Here is a 12273-nt window from a genome sequence, read left to right on the forward strand (position 1 = left end):
CAGATTCAGGCACACAGGATGAAGCGCAGCTTTTGCAGGAGTGGTTTAAGCTGGTTCTGGAGAAGAATAAATTAATGCGATATGAGTCGGAGCTCCTGATCAGGTAAGTGAGGCAGCACAGAGGACTAGAATCCTAAAAGCAGAGGGGCGGGAGGGGGCGGCTCCCCCTCCTCTGATGAAGTCCCGGGATTTTCTCTCCTTGTGCATACAGAATTGTGATTGAGGCAAATTGACAGTTAATGCCTTGCATATCATGCTGACATTAGCACAGGGAATTTCAGTGGTCTGTTTTCTCTGTCGAGTCCCATGGCTAAAATAGATCTCAGGTAATGGGTCTGGAGCTGGAGGGCGTTTGGATATGTATTTTCAGTCCATCCCTGTCCCCCAAGCCAGGGGGGAACCACCTGCCATCACATACCTGCAAACAGGGGCATGTGAGTGGCCTCTGAATGCGGATCGCAGGAAGGGCTTGATGAGACCTGCCTAGCCATCTCTTTGTGACTTTGATGCATTGAAGGACTGAGATCTGTCTGGCTGTCCTCTCTTGTCACATTCTGAAAAAGTTGAAGGTCACTTACCCGTCACCATTCTGGGGGGAAAGAAAGTAACGATCTGAACCCACTGAGCATCACAGGTATGCTGGGTGCTCTCGCTTATGCTGGCTCACTTCATTTTCTCCCCAACCCTGAGAGGTAATTTGGGGGGTCTTGGAAGAGGTCTAACAAATTCCATTCCTCTTCCCTGCCTCAGTTCTGAACTAGGTGAGAAATAAGACAACGAAGTCAATAGATAGAACATCAAAATATTGCCTTTATTACCAGTAGGAGCTAGCTTGGCTAAATGTGAGAGCCCAGGCAGGCCTGCTAACTGTGTTAGCTTCCTAAGCTGGAGTAACAAATTCCACAAGCGGGGTGGCTCACAACAACAGAAATTTGTTCTCTCACAGTACTGGAAGACAGAAATCTGAAACCAAGAGGTTAGGACAGCCATGCTTCCTCTGGGGGAGAATCCTTCCTCATCTCTTCCAGCTTATGGTGGCTCCAGGCGTCCCTTGGCTTGTGGCTGCATCGCTCCAATCTCTGCCTCTGTCTTCTCTGTGTCTGTGTCTTCTCCTCTTCTGTCTCTTATAAGGACACTCATCATTGAGTTTAGGACCCACTGGGATAATCCAGAATGTTCTCATCTCAAAGTCCTTAACTTAATTACATCTACAAAGACCTTTTTCCAATTAAGATCTCATTCACAGGTTCCAGGGGGTTAGGATATGGACCTATCTTTTGGGGGTCACTATTCAACCCACTGCACTAACCAAACCCCAGAATTAGACATACTTACCCACACAAAAGGTCGTAGACCTACTTGCTTCTTAGGGGCACGGCTTTTACTCTAGACCAGTGGGTCTCAAGTGCAGGCAATGTCGCCCCCCAGAGGATATTCAGCAATGTCTGGAGACATTTTTGGTTGTCACAATTAGGAGGTGCTGCTGGTATCTAGTCAGTAGAGACCAAGGATGCTGCTAAACATTCTACAATGCACAGGACACCCCTTCTCCCCTCACCAACAAAGAATTGTCCAGCCTAAAATGTCAATAGTGTCAAGATTGAGAAATCTTGCCCTAGACCTATGGCGAGGCTCAGAGTAATCAAGAACACATCTGGTGCAGGCCAGGAGAGAAAGGGTGTGAGCTGAGTTCACCCAGTCATCCTCCCATGGGGAGAGAGTGAGTCAGAGTGGGCCCTGGGGGAGGAGGCCAGCAGTTGTACTCATTGAGCCCTGTTGACATGGAAGGAAAGGCCACGAGCGGGCAGAAGGGGTCATCTGTAGTAATTATTTGTTCTATCACTACTTTTTACATCATTGCACATACTGAGACTCAGAGCAACTGAGTAATTTGTCCACGTCCACCTCACTATAAAGCCCCTTTTACACAATCATACCATCTGCCTTTGGGCCAGGTCTGAATTGTAAAATTCATTCAACAAAAATGTATCAGGCACATTCTATGTGCTAAGAGCTGTGCTGGGCACTGTGAAAATAAAGGTGAGTAAGCCCATGGTCCCTGTCTTCTAGGATCTCACTGTTTCAGGGGACACAGACATGCAAACCCAGATCATGATAGTGATGAGAAAACATGGCAAGAGTCCATGGAGGTTTGTAGAAGGAGCAGTCAGGGCATAGGGTCTACCCGTGAGAGCCAGGGAGGTGGCAGCTGCTGCCGCTACTGCTCAGTGACTGTGGCTTCCCCAGTTAGTACCCTGCAGAGGGACCTTCTCCAAAGAGAACTCAAGCATATGCGCTGGATGAAGGCATTTAGGAGCTCTGTTAAAGGATAGGTTTTAGTCTGGAGAAACACCTGGATGAACAAGAAGAAATGTCTTAGATTCGTGGAACCAGCCTACATGCCCAGAAACTGATGATTGGATAAAGAAGATGTGGTATATATACACAATGGAATACTACTCAGCCATAAAAAAAGACGAAATTGGCCCATTCACAACAATGTGGATGGACCTCGAGGGCATTATGTTAAGCGAAATAAGTCAGTCAGAGAAAGACGAACTCTATATGACTCCACTCATAGGTGGAAATTAGTATATTGAGAAGGAGATCTGATCGGTGGTTACCAGGGAAAAGGGGGGGTGGGGGGAGGGTACAGAGGGGGAAGTGGTGTACCCACAACATGACTAACAAAAATGTACAACTGAAATTTCACAAACTTGTAATCCATCATAACATTAATAAAAAAAAAAAAAAAAAAAAAAGAAATGTCTTAGATTGATGTGTCCATCTGGGTCCCTTGGGAAACAGATGCCAAGACAGAATTAGAAGTACGAGAGATTTATTGGGAAAATACCTGTGAAAGATAAAGGGGAAAGGAAGCAAGGAAAAGCGGGGAATCTACAGACAGTACTGTGGTCCCAATTCCTGGGAAAGGAGAGGGGAAGGGAGGAGAATCAGGCAGGGGAGCCTCAGACTGCAGTGTAGCCTGAGGAAGGCTCAGCCAGGCCAACGGGAGAGCAGACTGCCCACAGAGGAGGCCAGAGGGGGGCAGGAATGGTACTAGTACTGATGGTGTGTTCAGTCATTGGCTGGGACCTGCCCCGGGACATCAGGGCCTCAGCATGCCATTGAATGGATTCTGCAGCAGCAGCCAGCTAACTGCACTCCTCCTGGAAAGTTCTCTCTTAAAGGAAGTATGAGTGGCGCATCTCCACTGGTTACCACCATGGGCCTAGAGACGTTCACTGTCAATAGCAAAAGGCAGAATGTTGAACAAGGCAGGGACCTTGGCCCAAGTAGGAGCAGCAGTAGTAAAAATAATGACAACAGCAGCAGGGTAAAGCAACATGACCCCAACACTATAGCAGATGCAAGCACAGACTGCAGGTGGGGCTGGAAGGAAGGTCCCAAGATGCCAAACCCAGGGACTTCTTCTCAGCCCTTGCCCTTCAGTGATTCTGTAGCAGTGTACGCCCTTGAGTTCTCTCTTCTCTCAAAACTTTCCTCTGCACTTCTGCGATGCTGCATGTCTTGTTTATTCCTTCCAACATTTTGCTTGCCTCTTCCCTGGCTCCACTTCTTTTATTTGGCTTCTAAATGTAGGCATTCCCAAGCTCCTGTCTTCAAAGCTTTCCTTTCTCTAGAGTCTCCCTCTTAGAGATCACGTGACTTCAATACCTATCACCTTGACCCCCGCCACATCCGTGTGTGGTCCTCCTGTCTTCTGGCAACTCCATAGCTGCATTTGCAAAGGTTTGGGGAACCTCCACATCACCACATGGCCTAGCGCAGGGGGAGCTTACATACACTCTGTGACATCCACAGGATATCCCCAGACATGGAAAGGTCAAGAAGTTCCAACCTGACCTTCACCAAGAACTCAATACACTTCTTGACTTTGCTGCTGCTATCGGTGGAAACACTGAGTCCCCAGCACCCCAGCTTCACTGCTCCAAAGCATCACTGGCTCTTCTTCCCTCACTCCTACAACCAGACACTGGAGCAGCCTGAGTTACATTGCCTCCACCTGGAGAAAACGTCCCACTCCTCTTTCCCCCTTGTTTTCCACAATCAGAGATTTGGGAGTTGTCACAGGTGATACTTGAGGTAGTATTGCCCCTAAAAGAGAGGAGTTCCAGATTGTCATTGCTTCTCCCTGGACTATTCGAGTCCTCCTTCACTATCCATCCCTGATGGGTGGCCTGAGTGGCCTTCTCAAAGCCTACCGAGATCCCATCACAGCCTTCAACTGCTCCCCATCATCTCCTGAGTTCACCATATCTCAGCAATCCTTCTTGGCACCTCAGTGACCCCAGCAGCAGCAAAACCTTCAGTTTAGAGATGTTCCAAGACCCTGGTTTTAATAAGGAAAGAAGAATGCAGTAGCTACTGTCGTGGGCTGATTAGTCACTGTGTCTACTCAACTCTCCAGTATTTACAAAGTTTGAATGTTTTCCCATCCCCAGGGCCCAAGAACTAGAATTAGAAGACCATCAGAGCAGACTGGAGCAGAAATTAAGAGAGAAGATGCTCAAGGAGGGTGAGTATGGTGACATGTTTGGGGCCCTTGGAGAAGACGTTTTTCCCCAGAAAGACACTTGAGCAGAGCAGAGTGTTCCTCCCGCCTTGCACAACCAGCCTGGGAGTCAGAGAGGAGCACAAAGCCAGCCTGCCTTCTGCCCTCCGCCCCCAGCACAGCAAGTCCTCACTTAGCTTCTTTCACTTGGGCTGTGAGAGCAGTATTTTGCTCCATCTCGTGTTTGAAAAAAGGAACAAAGTCATTTATTCACGCATTCATTCACTTATCCGTCCATTCATTTACAAACACTCACTGAGAATCTAGTGCGGGCCTGGCAGACATGGAAGAGCAACCGTGCCTGTGGTCTTGCTGCGGAGACCGACACCCAGGCCAGTCCTTACGGTACAGTGGGATGAGGGCCACGACACAGGTACTTGGGGAGCACAGAGGAAGACAGGCCAAGTTCTGCCAGGCACTAGAGATGGTAAAGGAAACGTCCTTCCCAGCATGGGCTGGGCCAGGGCATCACACGTGAGAAAATTATTTCCACGGTGAACGAGGTAGAGTTGAAATGAACTCGGTGACACAATTTACTGATTTATGCATTCATTGGTTCCAGCCAGCCAGGCGTATTCATTCTGTTTTGTGCCTGTGTCTTTCTAGGGCCATATCCATGCATGGCTTTCTCACATTTTGACCTAGGTTGAAAAGAACAAGTTAAATAATTTCTTTATACTTCATGGACCAAACATTGCACCTACCTGTGGGTTGTCTGGTATAAAGGCAAGCACTTAGTAAATATTACATATCATCATGATGATCGTTCTTATTTAGGTATTTTATCCCTATTTTACATTAGAAAACTGAGTCTCTGAGAACTTAAAAAGCATGCTCAAGGTAAATGACGGGGCCAAGATTTAGGAAAAGATCGCCACAGACTCTGGCTCTCCTGTTCTTTCCCACATAGTAGTGGTTCGTAGAGTGATCTCTATAGCAACAGAATTCTATTTCTAACAAAATCCTTATTGGATTTTGCACTATATAGAACAGATAAAAGTCTTTTTTTTTTGTCAGAAGGAGCTGAGATGGGTCGATTTGCAACAAGCTGAAAGTGAGAAAGGAATTCTTTTTCTGTGTTAATTATGAAATATGGAGCACAATACTGGAGTATACCTAATTTAACAAACCATAGTATATAACTAATATCTGATTTATACATCTGATAAAAATTTTACATTTGCTGAGTTTCAGCATGGTAAAACAAATACCACCAAAGACTCCAGTAGCCACCTTTGATTCTTTTAAAAAAAATTCTTACTAAGAAATGATGCTCATGCTTCTTCTCACTCCTCTCAGGTGTACAAAAAAAGAAAAAAGCCCACAAATGTAGCTTCTTTATTTTATCTGTACCTGAGCTCATCTTCCATGAAAGCTTCATCCTATTAGTTAGTAAGGAAAAAGACAAAAGGAAAGGAACTTTATTTATCCCTCTCTGGTAAACTCAGTCTGATGCAATAATTTAAACAGTCCCTATAGGAAATGCTCAGTCTCTTTGGGATGAAAATATTCAGTCTTGCAGATGGCTGCCCCTTCGTTCTGCTTTTCTCCCTAAGGTGACTGCCAGGCGATGGGGAAAGGCAGGTCTGTGTGACCTCACAGCCTTAGGAACCTGTGTGGGTTGCTCTGACTCACTGAGACCCCACACAGCTGTCTTCCATCATCCGGCTGCTGCTCTCTCTGCTGGCATTTGCAGCTAAGGTGTGCGGCCGGTGTGCTCCATAGCCTAGCCATTCTCTCGGCGTGCTTGGAGCCTGGTGGCCTTCCCTGGCTCACTCAGCCTCTCCTCAGCACATCCTCCATTCTGCTTGGCCAGACAGTTTCCACTGTGAAGCCGCTTCACTCCTCATCATGGGGGAGCCCCACGGCAGGCCCATGGCCAGCTACCTTTGGCAGCTCTGGGGCAAGTGGGCACATCTAGGCTCCACCTGTGTGTGCCACGCACAGCAGATGGAGATGTCGGGAGCCACACTCAGACCCTTCTTCTCTGCCCAGCATGAAGTACTGCCTCGTGTTTATACATAGGGCGCCCTTCCAGCTGGCTTCTTCCCAGAGTTCCCAACAAGGGGCAGGACAGGAGTTCTTGGGTCCCCACTGTTCCTGTCAAATAATATGACATTTCCTTCTCCACTGGGGGCTTCCGAGGCTGGAAGACTGGTGCCCAGGGCTCTCACCTTCTGCTTCGCCTGTCTCTGTCTTCTCCCTCCCATAAAACATGAGGTACCAAGGAAACGGTGCTCCTTTATTTATCTTTTGTCACACGTGCCTTCTTCCTGACCCGACTTCAGATCGAAGCCTGATATGAAATACCGTGGCAACTTCTCTGCTCCGGGATGGGCTCACGGCCCTGTGCCCGGTGTGTTCAATGCAAGGGGCTAAAGGAGTTTAGACAAGGCTCTCCCAAGGCAATAATCTGGTGGATAAGACTTAACTCTGGCTTTAAAATCCTATTTTCAGTATCCGAAATTCATTATTCCCTGTTTCTTACCCTTTCTCTTTCTTTTATAACAATCTCGCTTCCCCCAGGTAAGCACATGCCTCAGGCCAATTGGGAAGAAGCTTGTGTACTCAGAAGGGGGAAAGGGAAAAGTGTTGTCACAGTCTGGAAACATCCTCCCATTGGCCAGCCACAGCCTCGCTTTGCTTCTGCCTGGTCTCTACCCAAAGGGCTGCAATTTGTCATTAACTGCCACTGAAAAAAGGCTTCTCGTCATCGAGATAGTAGCCACTGATGCAGACGGTTTACTTTGAAACTTTTCTCACAGGTTTCCTTGCTGTAGCTCAGACATGTTTATGGAAAACTTGCTTTCCTTGTTTTGTTGGTTTCTTTTTGCGGGGGAGGGGATGTTGGGGGACCTGGTGGGGCTTGGCTGGTATTCACTTTTTCTCACAAAAGGCTTTTCCCTGTTGCTTTATGTCTATTCTCCAGATGGAGACAGCTGACTGCAGCACAAAGCACCCAGCTTTCTAATCTGCGGCTTGGAGGGTGGTTCCCTGGTGTTAAATTCACTTCCTTGTTTTCTCCATGGAAATGAAAGGGCAGCATAAGTCCAGAGCAGTCAAGAATGCCCTTGCCAAGAGCTCCCCTGGGGCCAAATCTTACCTGAGGCCCAATGTTTTTCTTTTTCTCTTTAGAGAGCCAGAAAGATGAGAAGGATCTCAGTGAGGAGCAAGAAATATTCACCGAGATGATGCAAGTGATTGAGCAAAGGAACAAACTCGTGGATTCCTTAGAGGAACAACGCATCAAAGAAAGGGCTGAAGACCAGCACTTTGAAAGCTTCGTATTCTCCAGGGGCTATCAGCTGAGCAGGACGTGAGAAGACCTGAGGCTCCTCCCTCGAAGCAAGCAGAGGACCCAGCAGGCCAGCGCACCTCACACACTCGAGTTCCTCTTGCAGGATTTGTCACACTGGGAACTTAAGTTATACCATACTGCAATTTTTTTTTAATTAAAATTCTCTTATATGTACTACAGCTGCCCAAGATCCTTCCAGAGATCAAAGACTCTTGAAATTGGCAGTCAACTTCAGCAGGTTTCTTGGACTTGAGATGACCTTGGCAGATGACCAACATTGTTTTCCCTAGAAAGTAACACAAAGATGGACTTTCCTGCTGCTTTTATCATTTATCCTCCCAATTCATTAAGTTACACATTGTAAGATTTTAAGAAGCCGCCTTTTCATTAGTATATCCGTATTTGCCTTTTTTGCATGGATGATCGGTTTCCAAATGTCACAAAGAAGCAGCAGCAGTTTAAAGATTAGGTTAATATTTAAATTGTGTTTCCAGAGAAAGCGGAGAAACCTTGAGATTACTGATTACATAAAGCAAATAACTCATATAGCAGGTGTTAATTCAATCCAGGGTGAATTTAATTTACCAGGTGTATTTATAAGCCTTAATATAATATACATAAGCAATGAGAGTTTAATAGAACATTTGAGCCTTAATTTTATCAAAATAAAAAGAAGAAAGAAAGAATAAGGGAAATAAAACTAACTTCATACCAGCAGAATTGTTCATTTTCACCAAATACTGTCGGTTTAGAAAAGCTTATGTTCTCAGAGCACTGTCCTTATGGCCCCTGGAACATACTGAAAAGCATTTTTAGGAAATGAATAATTTTGAAGTGCCTTTTTATAACTGTTGGTAATGGCAAAAAGGGAAACTCTTTCATTTGTTGATAAAATATTGGTGAGGATGGTGCTGCTGTTAAAACCGAACACACTAGTGATCCAAGGCCAGAAACGCTTCACTGGTGGTCTTCTCAGGTCCAAACAGAGATGTGTCTCTGGGACTGTCTCCAGGGATTGCTCAGGAACTCCACAGGACAAGGACAAACCACTTCTGACTCCAAGGTGGAGCCGAGTACAGTGACCCCATTTACTAAATCCCAAATTGGGTCACAGTTGTTTGTTTTTTTTTCTATGACGTTTTCAATGTGAAAGGAGAGCTGGGAGCTGGAGTTTGTGCACTGACGTGGAATTCCTGGGATGTTTTGATGGTTCATGTGGGAACCAAAGAGAAGATTTTAAATGGCGATCTGTTGTCATAAAGTATTTGACTGTTTTCCTTTAACAGGATTCTTGGGAGATTCAGTCTGTTGTTGACGAGAGGCAGACTGTAGAAGTCTTTGTTGGATGTCTGGCCTCTCTCATTTCTGCGTGTGTTTCAATGTGTCATTGGACAAAAGGTGCTTTGCCACAGTTGGCTCTGACGGGAGACCTAACTTTCCTCAATCGAAGTTCACCCATGAACCACTCTTGTCTGAGATGCTTCTGTGCACACCAATCTGGCCAGCTGACAAGCCAGAAATTACAAGTGTGACTGGATTTCCTGAGTCAGCCAGCGTTTTGGGTGGTATTAAAATGCAGCCTTTCCATGGTATACCAAGTTCTGAAGGTTGGAGGGTTTTTTTCTTTTCCTTTCTTCTTTTCTTTTCTTTTTTTTTTAAGAATCAGGTCTTCTAGTGCCTGGATTCTGTTATTAGGAAATATGTACAGGTATCTTTCCATCTGTCTATCTATCTCTGAAAACTGTGCCACTTATGGCTATTTATCTATTTTTATTTATTTGTATATTTAGTGGAAATTGCTAATATGGTTTCCTCATAATTCTAGTTCTCCTGTGTTATAATTTGGAGAAGACTTGTTAGCACTAAGGTATTAGTATATAAGCTATTTATCATTCAAATAACCCAGATGTTTGGGACAGTGGGTTGTATAGTATTAAAGGTTTATGCAGATTGTCAACATTAATGTTTTCAGCAAACAGGCATTTAGAGATAAGACTACAGATGCTCAGGAATGTTAACTCACTTTAAGAAAGAGATATAGAACTTGTTTTTATTCTAGAATATGTAGAAATAGTCAAGTCCAGTCTTTTCTGTCTGTTATATACAAGTGCATTATTTGGGGCTTGCATACATTTAACAGATGATGCTCAAATGTGCAGTGTCTGGGTTGCTACTGTACAAAAGAATTAATTGCCACTTAGTTTAATTTGTTCTCTTTCCATCTAAAAGAAAGATTCTCCCGAAAGGGCCAAGAAAGAAGGTGGTTCTTTGCCCTAGTATTCTGTTAATAGATGAGAGAAGAATTTGTTCACTTCCTTTCCCAAAGACTATGTTCTCTGGTTTAAGACTGAGTCTCACCTGGCCAAGTTAAAACATTAACCTCATACCAGCCTTCTACTTATCCTGGCTTTCAGTTTTACTAGTACATAAAAGTCATCTCAATGATCATTTCCAGAGAGACACAAATATTGTGGCTGTTGAGCTATTTTAAATGATTTCATTCCTCATTCACAACAGAGAATGTTCTAAGACCCTCAAAATGTAAAATATTGTACATTTTGAAGACAGTTTCTTTGTATGCAATGTGAGTAGGATTACGATGAAAACAGAACCTTCACTGTCCCATAAAAGAACACTTGTGGTCAAGGCTGAACAATTTAGGACTCTGAACAAGACAAGAAGCCCCATCCAGTCCCAGGACATATTTCATAGTCGGTCTCACACAGCTTCTAAGTTAAACCAAAGGGCTCATGATAGTTATAAGCTCAGAATTTTACACAGGTTGGACCAAGGGGACAGTTGTGAAGCTTGCTGTCCCAAACCATTCATTTATTTGTTTAATAAACATTCTCCGAATACCCGTGGGGTTCTGCAACCCTGTGTTAGGTGCTGGGCTACAGAAAGAATAGTATTCCTCCACCCACAAATAAGTACAAAGATAAAAAAGGATCACTGCCAAAGAAATACAAAGAACTATTTTTATTATAAGCATCAACCTATTCTGCTCACGTTTGTTTCACACATAAAGACTTAGAGCCCCAAGTATTGTAGTGCCTCTTTGGCAATAAAAACATGAATAAGTTCGTGTTTCTAAAACTGTGAAAAATAACATCAGGTTGTACTGTTTCATTTAAACCTTGACGTTGGCAGCGTCAGGCTGCTTGGACTCAATCAATGCTGAGATGCAGCATGTTAATTGCAGCTGAGAAAGGAAGTGGCAGGTGTTTCCAGCTCTGATGAGCTGCAATGAAATTGATGTTTTCTGCATTCTGGAGGCAATTGACAATTCAGCAATGTCTGTCTTCCCAGGAAGCAGATTTACAGGTTTTTCCTTCCAAACTGAAAATGGCAGCGTGTCCCACCCAGGTGGCTGATCAGAGAAGTCCCTCAGCAGGCAGAGGTGGCAGGGGGCAGTGGGGCTGCCACAAGAATGGTGAGGGGCAGTCATCGGATGTGGTGATCTCAAATGTGGGAGTTTATTGTAACAAGAAAGTTCACGTAAGGGGAGCGTGCGCTATTTCACCGACTGTTTATCTTCTAACCTCACCGCTGAGTAGCTTGTAAAAGATTAATTTGCTCCAACAATTGGCAACTATTCATGTGGATTGAAATGTGTTACATGTGCACTGCTATAAATACTGAAATGAACCAAAAATAAATGCTTTTGTGTCTAAGGCATCAAAACATTTTCAAGTGGGCCTGGTCTGGCACCTCTGAGGACAGCGTCCATTTCATTTCTTTCTTTTCCGTGAACGAAACTGGGCAAAGCTTTGATTTCATGTGGGAGCCTGTGAATTAACGTTCGATACTTTATTCCCACTGGGGCACCTGGAGGGACTTACCTGACCAGAAAATTGGATCCGGGAGGAGGCGTGAAGAAGGCTCACCTCAGGTGTATTCTCTCAACAAAGGAAGCTATTCTCAGAGCTGGGGAGGGGTAGAGACGGGGCCTATCCTAGTTCTGCCTCCCTGTTTCTCTTACCTTCTTCCCTCGTGCAGCTTGGTTTTGTATTTGAGTCACTCAACAGGGATGCTCCCATCTGCACAGAACTGGCCTCTTTGTTCAACTCACACTCTTTCAGGACCAAGGGGGTTTTTTTGGTCTGTTTTTTCTGTGTTCTTAATCCCAGCGCATGCACATTTATGAAATGTGAGCACGTAATACACCAGAAATGAATGCCACATCAGGTTAATCAAGCAGTCAGTCTTCGTCATTCGCGAGTTCCCCCATTGTTTGAAAGATTTTGTGTGCTGTTGGAATGTTTGAAATGATTCATTTTTTTTTTTCCATTGAATATCGACAAAAAGTAAACATTACTGCAGATGAGGGCTCCTGTTCTGCCAGTGATCACGTGCCAAAGGAAAAGCCCCAAGGAAAGGCCAGCCACCCTCCATGGCG

The 12273-nt window shown here is 44.9% G+C and overlaps 1 protein-coding gene across 4 annotated transcripts in view; it reads left to right on the forward strand.

The window, feature by feature from the left end:
- MICAL2 (microtubule associated monooxygenase, calponin and LIM domain containing 2) overlaps positions 1-11560 on the forward strand; it is a 229247-nt gene extending 217687 nt beyond the window's left edge. For 2 of the 4 annotated variants that reach the window (XM_070491125.1, XM_070491127.1), the window contains 3 exons: positions 4-103; positions 4467-4540; positions 7712-11560. In XM_070491125.1, coding sequence (XP_070347226.1) covers positions 4-103; positions 4467-4540; positions 7712-7896 — 359 coding nt within the window. In that variant the 3' untranslated portion in view covers positions 7897-11560. Of the gene's footprint in view, positions 104-4466; positions 4541-7711 lie in introns of all 4 variants that reach the window. The other 2 variants (XM_070491126.1, XM_070491128.1) reach the window with 1 other exon arrangement.
- Positions 11561-12273: the final 713 nt, after the last annotated feature.

Source organism: Equus asinus, chromosome 20, assembly GCF_041296235.1.
Source record: "Equus asinus isolate D_3611 breed Donkey chromosome 20, EquAss-T2T_v2, whole genome shotgun sequence".
NCBI lineage: Eukaryota > Metazoa > Chordata > Mammalia > Perissodactyla > Equidae > Equus > Equus asinus.